The 22,943-nt window shown below is 36.8% G+C and overlaps 1 protein-coding gene across 3 annotated transcripts in view; it reads right to left on the bottom strand.

Moving 5' to 3' along the window:
- stan (Protocadherin-like wing polarity protein stan) overlaps positions 1-22,943 on the bottom strand; it is a 501,606-nt gene that overhangs the window by 66,844 nt on the left and 411,819 nt on the right. For all 3 annotated transcript variants that reach the window (XM_083112512.1, XM_083112510.1, XM_083112511.1), the window contains 7 exons: positions 20,755-20,904; positions 19,576-19,750; positions 16,543-16,668; positions 5,517-5,742; positions 3,286-3,490; positions 2,275-2,387; positions 1,057-1,221 (listed from right to left, as the gene is read on the bottom strand). In XM_083112512.1, the coding sequence (XP_082968638.1) occupies positions 1,057-1,221; positions 2,275-2,387; positions 3,286-3,490; positions 5,517-5,742; positions 16,543-16,668; positions 19,576-19,750; positions 20,755-20,904 (1,160 nt within the window). The remainder of the gene's footprint in view (positions 1-1,056; positions 1,222-2,274; positions 2,388-3,285; positions 3,491-5,516; positions 5,743-16,542; positions 16,669-19,575; positions 19,751-20,754; positions 20,905-22,943) is intronic.

The raw sequence follows: 22,943 nt of genomic DNA, 5'->3' as shown, positions 1-22,943 counted from the left end.
TAGGTAAAATCTTTTTGAAAAGAATCATCACTGGAGATGAAACAGGGATCCATCACTTCGAACCTGAGAGCAAATGCCAGAGCATGGAATGGAAACACCTGAATATCCAGTGAAAAAGAAATTCAAGCGTCAACCCTCTGCAGGAAAAGTGATGCTCACACTTTTTTGGGACTCACAAGGGCTAATTCTGGAACATTACCTGGAAAAGTGGTCAATAATAAACAGTGAACACTACAGTGATAGGCTTTCCAAGAAGTTGAAGCCTGCAATTCGAAACAAACGACAAGGTCGATTGTCGGAAGGCATTCTTTTCTTACATGACAACACGCGTTCCCATACCGCTGCCCACACCGCTCAAATTCTTCAGAATCTGGGCTTCGAGGTATTGGAGCATCCTGCATACAGTCTCGATCTCGCCCCGTCAGATTACCATCTGTTTGGTCCAGTTAAAGATGCTTTAAAAGGCCTTCGATTTACCACAGATCAACAGGTGAAGGAAGCAGTGCATACGTGGCTTACTGCTCAACCGAAATCCTTTTTTTCTCAGGGTATTGGAAAGCTTGTGGAACGTTGGACCAAGTGTATTGAAGTGCAGGGTGACTATGTTGAAAAATGGTCATTGTAAGTTTTCTATTGTTGCTGTGAAATATAAAAAAAAATTGAGTGCATTTACTTTTTGACTTACCCTCATATAACATCTATTTCAATATTCTGATGTAATTCTTGAATATTTTAAACCAAATTTCTTGGTGCATTCATGGATATAATTGGAGAAGAATATTGACACACCAATACTGATCAATATTTTGAACAAATTTTAATTATTGCAAATTTCAAGTATCGGTGGGAATCGGTAAGAGTATCGGCATCGGTTCAAAGTCATATCGGCCCAGCCCTAAAGAGAATCCACAATTTCATTTTGTACTTCTTCAATTTCTAATTTATCATCAAAAACATATCTGCTACAAGTGTTATACAGTTCATAAAAAGTACAAATAAAATTTTGAAGTTTGAAAGCATTTTAATAACATTAAATTAAATTAAAGGAAACAGTACCTGTTTAGGTCGATAAATTTGTGGTCCACATACAAGTCACTGAGGCAGCCAACGAAGTCCTTATTATGGATCTGGAAGTTTGTCGGGAGGCTTGGCAGGCCACCCAGTTGTAGGGGCCCGGTTAGGTCCAGAAATCGGTGGCAGGTTTCTGTAAACACGGCACATCTGGAAAGTAAATAAAACAACATTAGAACTGAATCCAAACAGCAACACAGATCGCAACAAAGAAAATTATATTTATTGTTTGTTCTTCTTTTTAACTGATCAACAGTGGTTGATTCATGATGAACTGTTTGGACTTTTATCCACTTTACTGGGTTTATTATCAAGGAACTGATTTACAAAGAGTGTTAGATATGTAAATATATATTATGTTATTTCAATCAAAATATGGAATTAAATATGGACTTACAATTGTGAAAAATGTCAATTTCATAAAGCAAGCACCTTACCTAGCTACACAAAATGCATAAGGTTTATAAAACATAGTGATACAAAATTCAATTTAAACTGTCCTTTATTTTCTGTTACCAAAACGATGGATTGCCAAACTTAATTTTAAGTCCTGAAACATGACTGTCCTTCTGTTGTCCCTAAAGTCAGATTTATACTGACAAAATGTGACCACTATCTCATGAACTAATGGAAGTATATTTAAAATATGCAATGAATTTTGCAATTAAAGCTTGATTTTGCATTCTCTATTGTTGAAAAGAATGTTACAATAACAGATGCATTGTCTATGGTCAAGATTTAAAATAGAGTACAAAATGAACAGAATAGAGATGAATGGAAAACCTTTGGTATCTAACATAAAAAGGTAAAATGCAGTAATGGGATGAATATGGAATATATGTCAAAAATGTTTGAAAATATGGAAATTATATGTAAAAATAACAAAAATATAGAAATGTGCTAAAGCTGATACATGTTAAAATATGATGACTTTCGTGGCAGAGTGGTTAGCATGTTGTGCTATGACACAAGGGGTCCTGGGTTCGAATCCTGTCCTAGGTATGGGTATTCTTTCTGAGTCTCCAATCATCAATTTCATCACATCATCACTCATCCTCATCTTCACAATTAGCCAAAAGTGGCAGAAAAGAGAAGAAAAATAAACTGAATCAATCAACCCATCAAATCAATCAATTGATACACCAACATCAGGTACCAAACAAAATCTGTTCCATCCCTGGCATATAAAAACAGCATGTTTACCTCTTTTCCAAGACTTGTTCTGAGAAATTTGCACAAGCCCAATCCTCCCCCAACTTATCTCCATATTTGATTGCCAAAAGGGTATCACAATCGTCCAGGCTCACAGTTGCACTCTGAAATAGAAATACGAACATTATATTTCCATTCTTTGAAACTTATAACGATGCATAATTTATCAATTAGATATGCACTTATAAAAGAAAGCAATACACTTTTAGTTTATTTGTTGATTTTCTTTTCACAATAATGCAACATATCAGGCTGTCTTGTTATGAACAAGGACCAATATATATTTGCATCACAAGAAATTGTTACAAGTTGACATCTTATTTGACATATTCAACACCATACTACATTGCAAAAAACATTATGATTTCATGAATGGAAATAAATAAATAAAATTTAAACATGGCTTATACCTAGGGTTGTTAGACATCATATTTTTACAGGATGTCCTGCATTGTACGATTTGTTTTCACGTCCTGTGAAAGTTCATAGTATACATTATTTTAATGTAATATATAATATGATTAACATTATTGAGTTAGTTTACATATATAAAGGCTGGTTTTTACATTCCTCTTGTGTGTGTCCTGTATTAGCACATGTTACTTGTTCAAACATGATTTATTGTTAAATCATAGGCATAACTTGGTGGGAGAAAGGGCACTTTCAATGCCCCAAATTTTCAGTTTTATTAAAATTTACAGGATCAGATTTTAGTATAGTTCAAGCATGGCATTTTCATATAAACATCAAAATGGTTCATGTAGTGTATAACATTTTACCTGCAACTTTTTCTAACTTTAGTAAGGCCTCTCTTGAAGATGCAACATTCTCAAAACATTAAAAAAAAAAACATATTTCTTCATTATGTTAAAGATATTTGTGGATATACTGTCAAGACAAACACTAATGAGCCAGAAATATAAAAATGTTGGTTTAAAAAAATGAGAATCGAATGATCTTTCAGGGTAATAAAGATGATTAAGAATATGAATAACATATTACCTTGTTAAAATACTCCACAATGACTTCGTGCCATTTTCCGTCGCTGACTCCTCCAGGGACAGAAGCTGTTATCCTCGTGACATCGGATCCCAGCGAGAAAGTGAACTGCACATCCCTGTGCACTATTTCCAAGGCAATGAAGTCATGTTTTTCATTGTAACGACCATTGTACAGAAGCAATCCATTTTCAGATTGAGTAGCAAATCTGGAATTATAATAGTTTTCATTTGTAAAAGAAAGTGATTTTTCACATCATGTCTAATTGATATCATAAAAACAACAAAGACCAAGTTACAATAATGGTTTACCGATATCATATTGACCTGACACACATACCAAGACTGACACCCTTACCGATTCTCACAGATACAGTTGTCGACACCTGGAAATTGAAACAATTTGAAGAAGTTCAGAATATAAATTTTAAAATATAGTTTTTAAATAGAACTATACCACATAAATCTGAGAGTTTTGCTTTAAAATATTCACAATTTTACAAAAATATATTGCTCCCCACAATACTTTTTGCAAAAATAATGGAAATTACAGATTTTGCATAATTTCCATGATATTTCTATTTGCAGTGGATCAGTTGGTAGGACAACTAATTGCCATACTGGAGACCCTAATTATCGAGGAAATTATAAATTATGCAAAAAATTGAAGTTTTCATATATTTTGCACCAATATTGTGTGAAAAGGAAATTCGTGGTTACACAACAGTAATTCCTGAATACTTTAAAGCAAGTGAAAAAAAAAGTGCTCCCCTGTGCTTTGCACCATGCCTTGAAGGCATATAGGGGGTGTGGAGTTAGGGTCCTACACTTTCTTGATCACGGCCAAATGTGTGCTTGATGTGATTAGCACCATGCTCCTGGCCACCACCCCCAAGAGTTTCCTCCAGGTACTCACTTTATACAATGCTGTGTGGGTGTCGGAGCTGCTTGAACAGGTTGAAAAATCCTGGTTCTCCCCTGCCGGGGATCGAACTCAGATCTCTCGCATGGTAGTCAGATGCTCTAACGACTGAGCTACCGCGGCTTACTTTAAAGCAAAACTCAGGCAAAATGATTCATATAAATGGAGTGGAATACTTACACAATAATATTAATCAGCATTTTGAACAACTTTTGAATACAATTTCCAATTATTAGTAATGATATGGGTGAGAATGAGCAATGAATATAGGCATTGGTTCAAAGCAGTGGTGTGACCAGGATTTTTGAACAGTGGGGAGGGGTTATATACATATTTTTTAGTAGACAGCTCTCTTTTGTCACCTTTTTCCTTGGATTTGTCCACGTGACGAAATATTTTATGGGCTGATTAAAAATAAACATGAAGAAGTGGAGTGTAGCTCTGCGAAACGTCGTTTACAAGATTGTTGTTTTAACACAATACTCACTCACGTAAGTGTTTATATTATATTTTTTCTTTGATCATCTTTCCTGCCTTTGACTTTTTTTTTTTGGAATACTTGGACAAAGCAGGGGGGATGAATGACCCCTACCAACCCCCATTGAGAATGGCAATGGTTTGAAGTTGCATCACGTTAACCCTAATAAATAGGATAACTGTGAAATTCACAAAACATTATGTTCTTTTTTCCACGTTCAATTCCTGCAAAGAGGCCAATAATAATTTGTTTAACACAGCATATTGAGGCCAACTGGGCAGTTACTAGAAAACAACTAAACTCTTGCTTATAGTCAGATACAATCAATAGGAGTTTGCAGAATCTGAAGTTTCGATGTTGGAACGGGGGGAAAAAAATTTACGAAATGATTTCGCAGCTTTTTGGGATCCCAAACGGCAGGAAATTCCTAATGGTCACATCTTAAAGTGGTTAATTCTTGAAGTTTTCTGCACTATAATTGTCTTAAATTCCTGGGAAATGGAAGTTTTTATTCCAGAAATGCAAAAACAATCACTTCAGGGTAAAATTTGTGTGTAGGTTTTGCGATTTTCAGTGTCGGGAAATTTCGAACATTTCCCATCCCAAAAATTTCAGGAAAATGGCAACTTTTTCCACACCAAAAGTTGTGATTCATAAAACTTCCAATCCAAACCACCAGCACACCCTTAGAAAAGCATGTTTGAACTTCATGCACTGAGAATGCATCACCAAACAAAAAGAACTTGGAACAACAGAGTTCAGTCCTTTTTTCTTTAGCAGTGCTTTATAGGGGTGTGCATTATGCAAATAAATAAAACCAAATAGCTGTACTTACTTCAAACGTAAATGGAGTCGATGCCGTTGCCTCAGAGATGGAAAGGTGAGGAATGAGCTTTTGGAGAAGCTCCTCGCCCGAAGTTCACACAGCTTGGTGTAGTACTCATCACGGGTGCAGTTGTCGCAAATGAAGCCACCTTTGATGAGAGGAGCACACGTTGATCCTGACCTACATATGCCTGGCTGACAAGTATCCATTGTCGTGTCTATTTCACAGTTCTGGCCTGAAATGGAAAAGTTCTCTTTACTAAAATGGCTTTATTTTCCTGGCAGCAAAATTTGCAATGTAAAAAATGTAAAAAGAAGGAATGGAGAGGTATGACTTTTTTTACGTGATCACTGTCACAGATATCCATCGACAGATTTGTGTCATGGCGAATAAACACCGCCATAAAAGTGTTGTTCCCACTGTCTCGTGAGCTTGGAGGGATCCAGAAAGGCTAAAGGAGTTGGAACCCTGACATGAAACAAGAGTGTACCTGAGAACCAACAGGTGGCAGCCCCACCACTCAGGTGTAGGCTGAGACAGGTCCGATTAGCCAACAGCCGAAAACATAAACAATTTGAGATAAGAAAGAAGCAAGCCGGACTGGAAATTGGAGACGACACGGGCTACGAATAGGGACATTGAATATTGGAACACTGACAGGAAGGACTGAAGAAATTGTGGATCTAATGGAGAGAAGAGGGACCGACATCTTTGGAAAGAGCAATACGAAATGGAACGGAAGAGGAGAAATGAAATTGAGGAAAGACTATAAACTGTACTGGTCAGGGACCGAAGAGGGCAGACGAAGTGGGGCTGTAGTCAGAAGTGGAATAAGTGAGGAAGTAGAAAGGGTAAATGACAGAATTATAAAACTAAAAATGAATGCCCCACAAACAGGAAGTACAAGGGGGGAAGGGGGGAAGAATATGAAGAAGATTTGGGAGAACACCTAGAAAAGGAATGGCAAATTGTGATGGGTGATTTTAATGCACAAGAGGGAAGAGACAGGAAAGGGTATACGGAAGTACTTGGAGCAGATGGATGGGGACAGAGGATTGAGGAGGGAAGGAGGCTACTACTGGACTTTCGTAAGAGAAATGGACTGTTAGTAGGTAATAGATGGTTTACGAAGAAATATGACAGCCAAAAAGGTATGTGGAAGAACAAGCATGAAAAGAAAGAAGAAAGAAACAATATGACCATTCAAGGATTGGGCATACATGCCCAGACACAAACACCCACAGACCCAACCTAAGTGCAAGGGCCATTAGGTTAATAATAGAAAGGGCGGTGAGAACTATTTTCCACTGTCTTATATTTTCCTACAAATAGCATCATGAGTAATGTTTAAAAACCATTTGCTACACCCATGGGATGGATAGAAATGCTTTATTTGTTAAAAAGTAACAATTTTCAGGCAAACAGAAGCCATCTTGGATACAAGAAACCATGTGCTCCAAACCAGATATTTGCTAAATCCTTATTTTTTATTAAATATGAAAGATAACATTTGTGCATAGGTAATATCATGCTTAAATCATGTAAAGTTAACTCATTTTTAATTATCTGTCATAAATAGGCCAGAAAAAGTGAAAAAATACCTTTCTTTACATTTTACATCCAGGTATCGTTCACAATCACTGGATAAGTCTGCCATCTGGTGGGAGGAGTTGGAACTCCTTCCACAAAGCAGCAAAAAGCCACAGGTGATCTCAGCCAGCCAATGAGAGCTTCCAAGGCTGTGACGTCACACAGGAAGCAGTCAAGTGTTTTATTATCTTCTGAGCTTGGCCTGCAAGGTCACTTGTGTAGTTTACCTGATAGAAAGCAGGTCGGAGGCTGTGTTGTCAGCCAAAACCAGTTCGTTAATGGTCGCGTGGCCCATGAACAATGGATTTACAAAGTGAATAGCCACCCAAAGTCCATACAAAGTCTATTGTGGACCTGGATGAGTGCTGCTATTAGTGAAATGGCAGCCAATGCTTTTTTTGAAGTTCCGAGTGCAATTTTCATCATTTTTGAGTGAAAAGGTGTGTGATCCATACCAGGATAGGGAATGCCAAACCACATGGCTTGCTGGATGGAATCAGAGGAGCATCCGCCAAGTATCCATAGTTATATGCAATCCTTTCATGGAAAGCCAGGAAAGTGCACCCATTACCCCCCAGAGTCTTTGTTACCTCAAGGAAATAGGCCAAAATAATCAAATTCAGGAAAATACCCCTTCTTTTGTTTTGTGTGCCCCATCAAAGGCCAAGTATCGGGATGTGGCGTGTGAATGTCAAAAAGTGTGTGGCCCTCCGGTATGAGAAGTATTTTAAGGAAATGGTATGACAGATCATAAGTTCTCTAGTTGAAAATGTTGTATATAAAAATAATCACACTGTACAAATTACAACTTTGCCAGCAATGTGTAAAAAACTACAATGGCAATCACGCTGTACAAATTATAACTTTGACAGCGCTGCAAAGAAAAGTCATATTGGCAATCACATTGTATAAAATAGAGGAATAGGAGGGTGGAGAGATTCTGTGGCTTAGCTTAATGGAAGCGGTGGTTGTAAGTTTATGCAATGCATGTTAATCGGATTGTTTTCTAACAAATTTCAAGCATGTTTGCATGTAAAAATTAATAAAAATCTGAATTTACTAACACCAGACTTGTTTTTGACATTTTTCATGAGTTGGCGTATGTGGTTTAAGCCTGAAAGGTAAAAATCCAAGTAAGGAAGTTGGTCCCCTGCGATTCTCAAGTTGCGAGAAGTGCTACGAGACTAGGTAGGCGGTCATAAAAAGATTTTATGAGACTCAGTACGCTGTCTCAAAGATTATTCGTCTAAAGATTATAATGTGAAATTTTTTACATTATCATCGCAACTAGTTTGCAAAAACGAAATATGTGATTCCACGATTGTGATAGTGTTCAACTAGTTCTTGTTTGGTGCAAGGTGAATTTAAGTGGTTTTACGTGAAAAATAAGAAATATGGAGCAAATATTGGCTGAATTACGAGCTATCTCGAAGTCACAAGAGGAACTTAAACAGGAGTTAGGACAAGTGAAAGCAGAATTTAAGAGTGATCTAAAGAATCTAGAAAAAAATATAAGAGCTGATCTGAACATCCAACTGAATGTCATGCAGAAAGATGTGTCCCTATACAGGCAAGAATGCATTTCTAGGAATGAGAAGGTTACGAGTGAAACCCAGAAAATTGATAGAAGAAAAGGATGAATTGCGTCAGGAACTGGTGGTTGTGAAAAACAAACTTTTTGAACTGGAAGAAAGAATACAAAACAATGAAGCCAAGACTGTATGGTGTCATCGTCAAGTACAAGTACCAGAGTCTGTCAAAAGGAAGCCTGCATTTTCACCTGTAGATCAACAGGAATCTACTGAAGAGCCATCAGAAGCTGAAGAATGGTTTAATTTTATTGCTGGTAAATCCCACACAAGTGAAAATATTCCCATCGAAACTAGTGAATTACGAAATGGTAATGTTTCCCATGAGGTAGAACATTTAGTGGGTATTGTGAACAATACAGTGTTGCCCGTTTTGTCAGGTGTAGCTCAACAAGTTAAAGTTCTACAGAATTCAACTACTACTATGCTACACTGGTTTCGGGAAAGTGATTCAGATAGTTCTCCCAGCACAATTAGATGTCATTCATCTGGGCTTAAGAGTAGAAAAAAGAATAGGTCTAGGAAAAAGTCTCCCTTAGTAAATGTGAATAATAATGATAGTGTAACAACACTTTTCCCTAATGGAACAAGTAAGCGTGTTTCTAGGTGCAAAGAAAATCAAGTTTCCTCACATGTTACTAAAAGAAATTTCTTGAAGTCAGATCAATTAAATAGGTTTCCGAAATTCTCTGGAGTTTCTAGTGAACTAATCCCATCTGAATTCTTAGATGATGTCGAAGAGAATTTCGAGTTATTTCAAATAGCAGAAACAGATTTTATGACTTATGTACCAACGCTGCTAACAAAAGATGCTAAGCAATGGTACAAGATCTCAAAGCAAAAATTTTCAGATTACCAATCTTTCAAAATTCAGTTTCTGAATCATTATCAAAATTCTAATTGGAAAACAACGATGCTCACCAAAATCTTGAATTCCCAGTATCAAAAGTCTGTTCATGGGTCACTGCTAACATTTTTCATGGACCAATGGAAAATTTTGCAGATTGTTCAACCTAACACTGACGAAGCACAAAGGCTAGCTCAAATTGCTACTTTGATGCCTTTCAAAATCAAGGAAATTTTCATTATGAAACCTGTTACCGAGCTGAGTGAAGCCATCACGGTAATAGAAAATTCCGAAGCCCTTAGCAAAACTTCATTATGTGAAAGGCCACAGGCAGTATTTAACAGTAGAACTAAAAACTTTGATAATAATAGAAACGTAGCAGTTATTCAAACTAAATGTACTGATCAGTCTAAAGACAGAGGTGACAAATTCAAGTGCGAGGTTGTTGATCATTCCAGCACACAGCGTAACTCGAAAAGAAATGTAGTCACCAATGCTAATAAGTCTACTTTTTCGGGAAACGAGTTAGTCGCTCATGTCGAGAGGGAGGTGTCATGAGTGTACCTGCTAATCCTCCTTTGCAACAACCCAACTCTAGTAATCTTAATCACACAGACAAAAAATTTTACAATTCAGTGAAAACAAATACCGAAGCACAGGCCATTGAACCCTTGTACAATAATGTTCATTTGCTAGGTGATTCCATGATGATCCGCATAGCAGAAACCTTGGCAAACTACACTGTTTCATATGATTCACTAGGTAAACTGAACATAGGGTTATGTACTAGTGGCCAAACTATTTCCAACCTATCCCAAAAAATCCATCCAGATACCAAAGTTGGTAAAAAAGTGATGTTGCTTATTGGCACCAATGATTTTTTGAGATATACAGAGCTACACAAAATGAAAAGTGACCTCAAAGGTTTAATACACAAGTTATTACCTTTAACGAATCAGTTAATATTACTCACATTACCACCAATCCCAAAGTTATTAACTGCTGACAATCCTGATTTGTGGAGTAAGTGGAGTCAGTGGAATAATTTTCTAATGGAGTTAGGGAATGATGAGAATCTCATTGTAGTGAATATTAGTGATCTGTTTTTGAATGCAGTATAAAACTAGATCTATTTGAAAAACACTTAGGAAATCCAAGGAATCGCCGAATTGATTTAATTCATTGGTCAAAGTCTGGGATGAATGTAGTTTTTGATTTCTTGAAACAAAAAGGTCTGTTCAATGATGTCAATCAAAATGAAATCACAGTCCAGGCAGACATACACCAGTTTAACTCGTTAAACTAGTTACGAGCTCATGTCAAAAAGCAGGTGATGTGAGTGATGCGATAAATCCTGCTATTCATTTTATAAACTTAAGTGAATGTGATGAAATAGATTGCAGTGCAGAAATCAAAAATTGTAAGCAACCCATAAATACTAATAGCAAGCGTAAACCTTCTGCTCACATAAAAGTAAGAATAAACAATAAGGAATATACTTCTTTACTCGATAGTGGCGCTGAGGTCAGTGTTCTCTCGGAAACCCTGTGGAAGTCTATTTGTACTCAGGCTTCTAAACCACGGCTATTGCCAGTTACGGGAATTAAATTAGTTGACTATACAGGGAAAAGGAAAGACAAACTAATAGGTTCCACTCATTTGAACGTTGAAATTTGTGGACTTTCCTTTTACATTAAATTCCTGGTAGTCAGACATTTAAGAGTAGACATTATTCTCGGTTTAGATGTCCTATACAATATTGATAGTACTTTAGACTTTGTCCAGCGAGGCTTACTCTTGGAATCGAGCGAAGGAAGCAAATTCTCCAAATTTATCGCTGTCTCAAATGAAAGTTGTCCGGAAGAAGAGTTAGATTTCAGACCTTCTGTATCTAACATATCCCCACGGTCATCCTCTCATCCTTCTGATGAAGACTTGTGGAGAAGGGTTAAAGAGTGTGAACATTTAAATGAGTCACAAAGGATAGCTTTAGTTCAGTTGTTAAAACAATATAAAACATTGTTTTCTGAATTACCAGGTCTCTGTAACAAGTATACACACACAATAGAACTGGATACTTCCACACCAATAGTTAACAAAAACTATCCAATACCATTAGCATATACGGATGAAGTTGGCAGGCAAATAGAACAAATGTTCAACTTAGGCATTATTGAATATTCTGAATCAGAGTACCTATGTCCTCTCCTAGTTGTAGTCAAGCCCGGAGGAGGCATTCGTCTCTGCTTAGATCAAAGAAATATCAACAAACATGTCAAGCTTGAGCAATTATATCCTATGAACATAAATGAACTCTTAATGAGTTTCCATGGATGTCAATGTTTGTCCTCCCTAGATTTGGTTAATGCTTTCTGGCAGGTCCCCTTACACCCCAAAGCAAGAAAGTATACTGCTTTCAGTTTTCAGGGAAAACTTTACCAGTTCACAAGGGTAGTGTTCGGATCAATCAATGGAACGTCTGCTTTCATTAATGCTCTGACACGAACCTTGGAAGGTACGGAATCTTTTACAGTATGTTATGTAGACGACGTAATTGTCAAAAGCACGTCTTTCGAACAACATCTTTTTCACTTAAGACTTATTTTTGACAAGTTACAAGATGCCAACATGACACTGAGACTGGACAAATGTAGGTTTTGTCAAGTCAAGGTGGAATTTTTAGGGCATTCTATCAGTGCACAGGGTTATGAGAAATCTCCCAAGTATGTTCAAGCCATAAAAGACTTACCTGTCCCTTGCAATATCAAGCAACTGCAGAAAGTCTTGGGAAGTTTCAATTGGCTATCAAAATATGTTAAAGATTATGCCATCATGGCACATCCCTTGTACCAGTTATTGAAAAAAGGCAAAAAGTGGGAATGGGATGAAAGTGCACAATGCTCCTTTGAGTTGTTGAAACAGTCCATTATTGCAGAAACAATGCTTTACCATCCAGATTTGAACAAACCATTCTTTGTTCAAACTGATGGATCAAATATAGGCATTGCAGGATATTGTTTTCAACTGGTAGACAACAACATGCGTCCGATTGGATTCGTGTCAAGGATTTTGAAACCTTTTGAGAAATCATATACGTCCACTGAAGTAGAAGTGTTAGCAATACTCTTTACACTGGACAAATTTAAATCACTGTTGTTAGGTAGAAAATTTACTGTTATCACAGATCATAAATCCCTCACGTGGTTAGAATCTGCATACACTTGGAACAATAGGCTGACTAGATGGTTTATTCAAATACAACAGTACTCATTGCATGTCGAGTATTGTAGAGGTAAAGAAAACCTCTTGGCAGACCTGTTGAGCCGATCTTTTAATGACCATGATAATGAACTCATATTCATGAATAACTTTGAGTATCTTGATGAGTCATTAATATGTGATAAAAACAATTTTGTTAATGAACAAAATAGTGATCCGTATTGCAGTGGTGTTAAATCTGTTCTCGCTGGTTGTGAAAGTTCACAACAGAGCAAACATCGAAACTGGAAGAATATATACCTTATTCACAATGATCTACTTACCATCAAAGATTTTCACAATACAAACCGGATAAGAATATGCATGCCTCAATCATTAGTAAATCTTGTACTGCACAAGTATCATGATCAAGGTGGTCATTTTGGTACAGACAAGACACTCGGTAAAATTTACCAAATATTTTACTGGCCTCATATGAAAAGAGACACAAAGTCTTACATCACTGATTGTGAAATTTGCATGAAAAATAAACCAGATAAACATCCTCCTAAGTATCTGGAAATCATGCACAAACCCTCAAAACCAGGTGAAATATTATTTATTGATTTACAAGGTCCATTCATACGTTCCTCCAAAGGTGAAAAATATTTACTAACAGTATTAGATTCTGCTAGCCGTTATCTTGTGGCATATCCTATTGGCAATAGTACAGCTTCCATCGTAACTAGAAAACTAACACATTCTTACTTCATCCATTTGGGAATACCAACAATCATTATATGTGACAATGGTCCACAATTTCGTGCAGAACATTTTACAAAAGGTATGCATGCTCTCAATGTAAAAATTTTTTACATACCCAGTTATCATCCAAGTGCTAACTTAGTGGAGAGATATCACCAGGAAATAAATAGATTGATGCGTATATTTTGCAATGGTAAACATAAGCAATGGTCTAGCCATGTTGCTGCCATTTTACATCTGTTAAATAATTCAATTTGTTCCAGTACAGGTTATGCTCCTATAGAACTCAGGCTAAATGTTGAACCTCAAAATATCTGTAAAAAAGTACTAACGGATCGCATTCCTGATGTAGAGATGTGGAAAAATAAGCTGCTTATGGCAGAAACATGTAGTTTCAATAAGAGACAAAAACATATTATAAAACAGCATGAAAAACAAGCAACAAAAATTCCAGTAAAGCAAGGCGATCTGATCTTCATAAAACTGCATCCTCAAAGTGACACTATCACTTGCATTATAAAAAAATATTGTAATTTATACCAAGGTCCTTTTGTTTGTATGCAAATTCATGATGATAACACAGTGAAAGCCATATGCTGCAATACTGGAAAAGACATTGCAAATATTTCCGTAAAAAATATCAAAGCTTGGCATTGTTCATTGGACAAACAAAAACTTTGGATAAACAAACTTTTAAGCATGCGTAACGATTTGCAACTTCATGAGTTAGGTTTGGAGCAGTTGCATGATGCTGTCTAACGATATTTATTAAGAGCATGATAACAAATTGTAAATTATAGTGGTACCATATTTGTGATATGTGGAGTTTGTGCATACATGTTGTCTATTGCATGTTATGAATGTATGCATGCTAATTTATGTATGCGAGATGCATATGTTATGATTTTATCTCTGCATGCAAATTGTACATGATGTGTTTTCTTTTTTTTTTACTGATGCATGTAAACTGCACGTGTGTTGTTTTGTGTTTATTCTTGAAAATTGTACAAATTTGGTTCTGCGATTATGCATACAAACTGTACATATGTGTATTCTGTTTTGTGTTTATGCATGTTAAGTTATTTAATATATGAATCTGATATTTTGTCATAATCTTACATGTTATATCTTTGTTTATGTGGTGTTTGTTTTGTAACTAACTTCTTGCATGTAGACAATGTCATAATTTTAGTAATGCATGAAGTATTTGACATTTCTTCTTGATTCTCAGTAAGAAAGTCAAATTTCCCAACCCCGGGGAATTTATGACAGATCATAAGTTCTCAAGTTGAAAATGTTGTATATAAAAATAATCACACTGTACAAATTACAACTTTGCCAGCAATGTGTAAAAAACTACAATGGCAATCACGCTGTACAAATTATAACTTTGACAGTGCTGCAAAGAAAAGTCATATTGGCAATCGCATTGTATAAAATAGAGGAATAGGAGGGTGGCTTAGCTTAATGGAAGCGGTGGTTGTAAGTTTATGCGATGCATGTTAATCGGATTGTTTTCTAACAAATTTCAAGCATGTTTGCATGTAAAAATTAATAAAAATCTGAATTTACTAACACCAGACTTGTTTTTGACATTTTTCATGAGTTGGCGTATGTGGTTTAAGCCTGAAAGGTAAAAATCCAAGTAAGGAAGTTGGTCCCCTGCGATTCTCAAGTTGCGAGAAGTGCTACGAGACTAGGTAGGCGGTCATAATGGCCGATGTGCACAATCTTTTGTGTTTGTATTCTATGTTTCCTGTGTGAAACGGTGATGTCTATCTTTGGTGGTGGCCATGCCACAGATGGTGTTTGATATTCAATAAATGTGCTGTTTCAATGTGATTGACTTGGCTATCATTGACGTGAGCAATAAGTTTAAAAAACCCTCCTCTACCTACCGTTTTAGAATTTAGGCAAAAAGTTCGACTGTTGGTTAACAGGTCTCCCAAGGGACACCTGTTATGATCCACGGAACACCACACACAGCATAGGGTCTGCGTGTGGCAGCATAAAGTGTTGCTCCTTTGAATAAGTGTTGTTGTTGTTATTTTTTATTCTTTGCTGATTTGGTTATTCTCCACCAAACCCTCCCCGTAACAGTCGCTGAATCTCTAAGCGTAATAACTTGCAACATCTCACATTTATTTTTCATACCCTCATAACATCATGGTGGAATGAAAGAACTCGAGAGGCAGTGAAAAACAAAAATGATACATTTAGAAAATGGTTTAAAGCTAAATCACAAAATGCACAAAAAGAGTACATGGAAAAGAAGAAAGAGGCAAGAACAGTAGTAGAGGAGGAAAGAAGAAAGTGGATGGAAGAATGGACCAAAGTGCTAGAAGAAGATATTAGATGGGAACAAGAAAGTATTAAAAAGATTTCCGCGGAACTTACTTGTAAATGTTATATAAATTTTTGTGCCCTCTGCCACCATCCACTTGGGAAACTCGATGCTTCACTTACAAGTAAGTTTTGTGGAAATCTTTTTAGTACTCACTTTCTCTTTCTTTCTTCTTCTTCCTCTTCGTGCTGTTAGGCGTCGGGGTCTAGTACTCACTTACGTCTTCTAATTATCAACCGCGTTTTTTATTCACTCCAAAATGAAAGAAAGTATTGTTTGGATTAGTGAGAGAAAGGAGACGAGAAAGAGGAGATAGCTGTAAGCTAAGGGATGAAAGGGTAACTGTTGTAGAAGAGGATGAAGAAATAAGGAGAATGCGGGGAAATCATTTCGAGAAATTGCTGAATGTGAAAAAAGGAAATGAACATGATAAAGTGAAGGAAAAAGAAAACAAAAGAAAAAGTGAATCTCACATGGAAAGAAGTGGAGGAAGCTCTCAAGAGAATGAAGAGATTAAAAAAGTTGTAATTTTCAAACGTCTATGGAGAAAAATTCAAGTAGAATTCACGCATAAATCCCGGAGCCAATAATTCACGGATAATTCCCGGAATTCAAGGAATTCCCAGTAAGTAGCCACCCTGATAACTAACAATACAAAATAAGACTGATAAATGAAACAAAGCTTCTACTGGTGATGCTTACCTGTATATCCTGGTTTGCAGATGCAAGTGTAGCCACCCTCTCTTCGTTTGCACTCACCATTGTTCCCACAGGGATTGGAGTAACACAGGTTAACTTCTGTGTCACAAAGGTAATGTTCGCGACTACCTGTAGAAAGAAAGACATAAAATTAAATAAAAAGTACACAAAACTAACACTCAATTATTACATTGCAACATTGTTAAAGTAGAGCTTCAATTGATTGATTGATTGAGTTGGTGTTCCAAGTCCACTTTATGCACAGTAAGGCTAATCGGGACTGGACCTACAGTTTAAAGTGGGATCCAAACCATTATGTGCCTCCACCAGGTATCGAACCCGGGATCCCTTCATTACAAGGCGACGACGCTACCACTGTGCCATCGGGGAGGACTAGTAGAGCTTCAATTCATACCCTTAAGTGCAGTTACGCTCCACATTTACTGTGAACATATAGTTTAATTTTTTTTAAAAAAAAGTAACAATATTTAACGGGTCTGATATTCTGTAAATACCTGCGGCTTTATTCCTGAAGCTGCTGGCAGCAAAATGAAGATATTCTCAGGATATCGATCAGGTCATTTCCTGATAGGCTTCCAAGCTTTTGAGAGCTCATATCAAATATCAGTCTCATCTTCAGCGAATGAAGTGAAGATGATAGAGAGGTGAGAGTTAGCTCTCAGAAGCCTATCTGAAACTGACCTGGCCACTTTCCCATGCACATATTACCTCTACAATTCTGTAGTTTTGTTACATTTTTTTTCTTTTTTTTAATGTAAATACAGGATTTGTATATGCTATTTTTAAATGGACTTCTAAATATTGTTATTCTTCTACAACAAAATTCACCAAAGATATCTTGTCATATGCTTGAAGCTAAACTATTCACAATCTACGAGGTTTATTTTTTAATAAGGGGCCGTATTGCGCTCATGTTGACAACAATCCATGCTTGAGTTTTCGCATGTGCGTTAGTTACCGACATGCCTTGCATGTAAACAGACGACTTGTGAAACGCTTGGTGTGGTTGTGGTGGACAATGGAAGAGGTGCAGGTGATTGAAAATCCCGCCGAGTGTGAGATACGATCAGTGATCAGGGTTTTGACAGCGAAAAATGTGAAAGCGGCAGACATTTATCACCAGTTATGTGAGGTGTATGGTGAGAATGTCATTATTGAAGGCAAGGTGCATAGGTGGGTACATCTGTTTAAGGCTAGTCGCACAAATGTTCATGATGAACCACGATCAGGATGCCCCTCAATCATAACGAACTCATTGGTGCATGATGTTGAGAGCGCGATACGAGCCAACCACCGTTTGACAGTGTTTCTGCCGAATGGACAAACAGTTAATGCAGCCGTAAATTGCAATTCTCTCAAGAAACTAACGATTATCACCTATTCCTCCACTTGAACACTTTCCTCGCTGGGAAGCGATTCAACAGCGCAGATGAAGCCAAACAGATCGTGACGGATTGGCTGTCTGACCTGGGACAGATTTCTTTGATGAGGGTCTACAAAAGCTCATCTACAGCTAAGACAAGTGTTTCAACAACTATGGGAACTATGTTGAGAAGTACCTGAATGTACATATGAACAGCCACAGAGGTAATTAAATTTCTTCCTTTGCATGTTTTCGTTTTATTTCAAAACGGCCTATTTCAAATTTATATTGGTACAGTAACAATAAAAGTTTGATATTGGTACATCCCTAGTTAATCTCCTTTTCCTCATGTGCTTCTGCGGTCAGAACAATGATTCCAGACTCTCTGGAATAGTCTGAGAAATGTACAGTGGAAACCCAATTTTAAGTTACTTGGTTTTACATTTTCCTGCATTATACATTAAATTCTCGTGGTCCCAGTAGAGCAAAATGCTTTAAATTTTTCCCGGATTTAAAGTTCTTTCAAATTGAAAAGCATAAAATCGAGGTTTCACTGTAATGATTTCATGGACATTCATATCATACGTAGAAATTTTCAATTGTAATATAATTAAACCTTGTTCCTCAGACGAAGAACTAAAAAGACCCTGATACAGGGTTGAAACGTTACCTGTTAAGTGTTTTTTATCTTAATAAACTGCCTTGGTCAGCAACTTAGTGTTTTTAGAAATTTTCACTGGAAAATGCAGGCTTGACCAGGACTCAAACACGGGTCTCTGGCATACCGTGCCATTGCTCCACCACTGAGCTATTGAGCCGACCTGGCCTCACCTGATTTTTTGCTGTCGCTGTTTTACCTGTGTGGATTTACCTGGATTACGTAGTACATCTTCTGTGTGACTAACCTTCAAGAATTCACATATCATCTTTCATAAAAACGAAAATTCACATTCTATTAAACATCGAAAATGTATTACCTCAAAAGTAATCTCTATAACTGTTTACAGATATATCCCACTGGGAAACAAGATGGCCATTGTCCTTCTTGTAGAAGCTTGTCAGCTGCTGACAGATCCACAACTTTATCCAGTTGCATATGTCCTTGTCTCAGTGAAACCGATGCCTCCCTTCAGGCTGCCAAAAATGTAATAAACAATGGGGAAAGCTCTTGGGTGTAGGATGGCTGTTGAAGTGTTTCTCAGCCAAATCCATGAAGTGTATCCCTCAACGGATTGGAAGTGTGGGGATGGGCATTATCATGGACAAGAATGATGTGTCTGTCTCAGAATCTCTTATGCCACTCCAGCACACGTGAATGTGACATGCAGGGTTCACCACACCCAATAGACATGCGATGATGGATTTCTCGTCCTCTATTACCCTCAGCAGTCAAAAAACAAACCACACCTCTCTGCTACTTTTACTCGCCTCCATTCTGATGTTGGATGAATGTACATATCGCTAACCTCACTTCCTGCACAATAAACAAACAACAAGTGTGCACATTTGAGTTGTCACTGTGCTTCCCTCCATTCCTGACAGTTGGAAGTATCATCCGTAAACAGAAGTATTTGTCCACCTTGAGTTCTATGAGTGGTGACACTTTTCTATTTGACTGAGGCTTATAAATCACAAAAAATATTCAAACATACCTGTAAACCCTTCTGGACATCTGCACGCAAAAGTCGTCACTGGATAAATCGGCCGAAACAAGACAGTATGGCTGCTAATGAATCCTGATGCATTTCCAAACTTCAGAACAGTCAAGCATTCTTCATAGTTTAAGCATGGCTCTCTCACGCACAAGTTGTCATCAAATGGAAGAACCTAAACATTCAATAACAATCAATGAGAACATGAAAAGGAAACATATTTTCAACTGATATAATGAGTTTGATTTCTCGTTGAGAGAAATGAAATTACATTTCTGGTGACTAGTTTCACGGAAAGATCTTTTCAGCATTATCAGAGAGGAAAAGTTAAGAATATTTACTGCTGTTCATGTTACGACAATAGCTATCAGCACCAGGTGTGTGCAATATTTCCACAAGTATTAAGGAGAACATCAACAGTTTGATACATTCAGTAGTCAGACACTTTCACTAAAACTTTTCCTATGAACTTTTAAAAAATCATTTCAGACCACTCTATAATGATTTAAGATATTAAGTGTTATGTCTTGAAATAGGCATGTTAATCAAATGAATCAGGTTTATTCAAAACCTTTAAAAATAAAATAAAACATCTTTATACTTAATATCAACCCCCCCCCCCCAAAAAAAAAAAAAAAAAACTCAGTTGGAAAGGAAAAGTTAACATGCATTTGAGTTTCCAGAATAAGGAATGAGGAGATCCGATAGACAGTGGGTGTGGTGAAGCTTCAGGACAGGATAGATCAGGCACAGATGAGGTAGTTCAGACACATGAAGAGAATGGATGCAGAAAGACTACTAGTAAGAGCTTACCATGCACAAGGAGTGGGAATAACGCCAAGGTGGAGACGAAGATGTTGGTGGAAAGAGAGGAGTGGTGGAAGACCAGGAAAATAAGGAGAGGCTTGACTTCTATGCCAACCCAGCCAGAGGCAGGAAACGGCGAAGGATGAAGATGATGAGTTTCCAATCCTAGAAGGCGAAAATGGCATTACTTTCCCTGATTCTTGCAGGTTTTGGATTTTTTTTACAATATTCCCTCATTTTTTCATGGCTTTTTTAAATTCTAAGCTGATTTCCCTGGCTTTTCCAGGATTACTAAGCCAGTGGAAACCCTGTCACTGATTTCATATAAAATTGAAAAAAATCTCTTCAATTAACAAAACAACTGACCCATACCTGCACTGTTGATAACCTGGCCAAGATTGCTCTGTTCAGGTACACCCTTTCTTGAAGAAACTGTGGAGAGTAGAAGACTTCCTCGGAAACATCTGGGCGTTTGGCAGAGAAGCTTACATTGAGGATCCTGGAGCTCACATCAGTGTCATCCTATAAATCAAGTAGAAAATAATTGTTAAATTGATACAACTGTTATTTATATCTTGCAAATCAGTTTGAGCAGAACGATAAATAAAAAAATTAAAAAAAAAAGGAACACGTTTCCATTACCAGAATTTGTGCATCTTTGTAAATTTTCTAATCATAAACAACTACAAAAATTACGGACGAGCCCATAGGTGTAGCTTGGTGGGGACAAGAGGGGCACTTACCCCCTCCCCTCCCTCTAAGAAAAAATATTTGCAATATTCAAATTTACAAGTTAGGTGCCCTGAGGAGCAAAGTAATAAAGACAGGGTTCCTACACAAAATCATGCAATTTTTTCCAGGACTTTTCAAGGATTTTCTACAATTGCTCCAGGACAAGTGTAGAAAGTAAGCATGGCAAAATACACATCATTACATATTTTCATAATGAAGGTTATTTAATTTTTACAATAATACAAAAAAATACAAAGGGACAAAAATAAACACAAGTATATATAAGTTTATAAAAAATTACCATCTTGTATTACAAATAAACAAGAATAATATCCTTAGAAAACTTGCAATATTTAGGATAGCAAACCCTTTTCTTTAACCATTATTATTATTATCATATTTTCTACCTCTGAGCAATACAAAATACAAAAATGCAGGGTATTATACTTCAATCACAAAAATAAAACTTATCACAAAACTATGACTACAGTACACAGCAATGTGACATAAGTAAATAAACCACTCATGACACTGGCCTGTTTTAAATGAAAACTTATTGTAATTCATACAAATAAAACGGGGCAAAGAAATTTCCAGGACAATCTCCAAAATTCCAGGTACAGCTTGGAAAAATGTGAAATTTCATAACATTTCCATGCCTGGAAGGAATATTTTAAAATTCCAGGTTTTCCAGGCTGTGTATGAACCCTGAAAGAGTAATATTTGTGATTTCGTAAATGTGTCAGTCATTTAGCAAATAATCCTGGATGCTGCTTTTATGGGACGGGAAACGTTTCAAGTCTCTTCCCCCTAAAAATTAAGCCTCAGATTTGATTCTACCTCCTCAAAACTAGGCTCCAAGTCTGATTCTGTCCCCTCAAAATTAGGGACGCCTATGGATGAGCCAATATGAAATGTTTGATAACACCAAAAAGTCATCATTAGAGACCAGATGTTCAGGCACCGAAAAGTATTAAAAATGGCAGGCAAAAAGGCAACGAAAAATTGAAAAAAAGGGCAGTGTATGTCGAAAAAAAGGCAGTCAAGTTTCAGAAAGAGGCAGTGAAAATTGAAGAAGAGGCATTAAAAATTGAAGAGAAGGACTTAAATTCTTCTTAAATCTTTAAAAATGTATTTACGAATAATAATTTGAATAACAAGGGCTATTGAAAAATGAAATCAAATAGAAGAAGAGAAATATAATTTTTAAAAAAATGCCTTGTCGGAATGACAAAAAAGGCAAAAAAAAAAGACAAAAATGTTTGAAAAAAGCAGCATAAGGTGAAATAGGCAAAAAAATGGCAACATAAAGTATTGTTCAGAATGTTGAGAACCTTTGGATCGGTGTACTCGTGTTCAATTTTTGTCTACCAGCGTCGGAAACAAATAGGCATTTTGCCTAAAATCCAGGCTCTAGTCATCATCATCATCATCATCATCCTTCCCTGTATCCCACCTTCATGGTGAATAAACACCACCATAAAAGTGTTTGCCCCCACTAACTTGTGGTCCTGGAGAGATCCAGAAAGGCTGAGTTGGAACCCTGAGAGAAAACAAGGGTGTACCTGAGAACCAACAGGTGGCAGCACCACCACTCGAGCGTAGGCTGTGACAGGCCCCATTAGCCAACAGCCGAAAACATAAACAATTCGAGATAAGAAAGAATCAATACCAAAAAGTACAGATGTAAAATTTTACAGACACTATAATCAATATTCTACAGATCTCATATACAATTAAAGAACATGAATTAACCTCCATAATTAATGTATGTAACAGGTGGCTGGGATGCAGTGATTTATCCTCTCAACACGACCACAAATTTTTTC

Source organism: Lepisma saccharinum, chromosome 26, assembly GCF_977018435.1.
Source record: "Lepisma saccharinum chromosome 26, izLepSacc3.1, whole genome shotgun sequence".
Lineage (NCBI taxonomy): Eukaryota > Metazoa > Arthropoda > Insecta > Zygentoma > Lepismatidae > Lepisma > Lepisma saccharinum.
The sequence above is the reverse complement of the archived record's forward strand: the minus strand, read 5'-3'. Positions and strand labels throughout refer to the sequence as shown.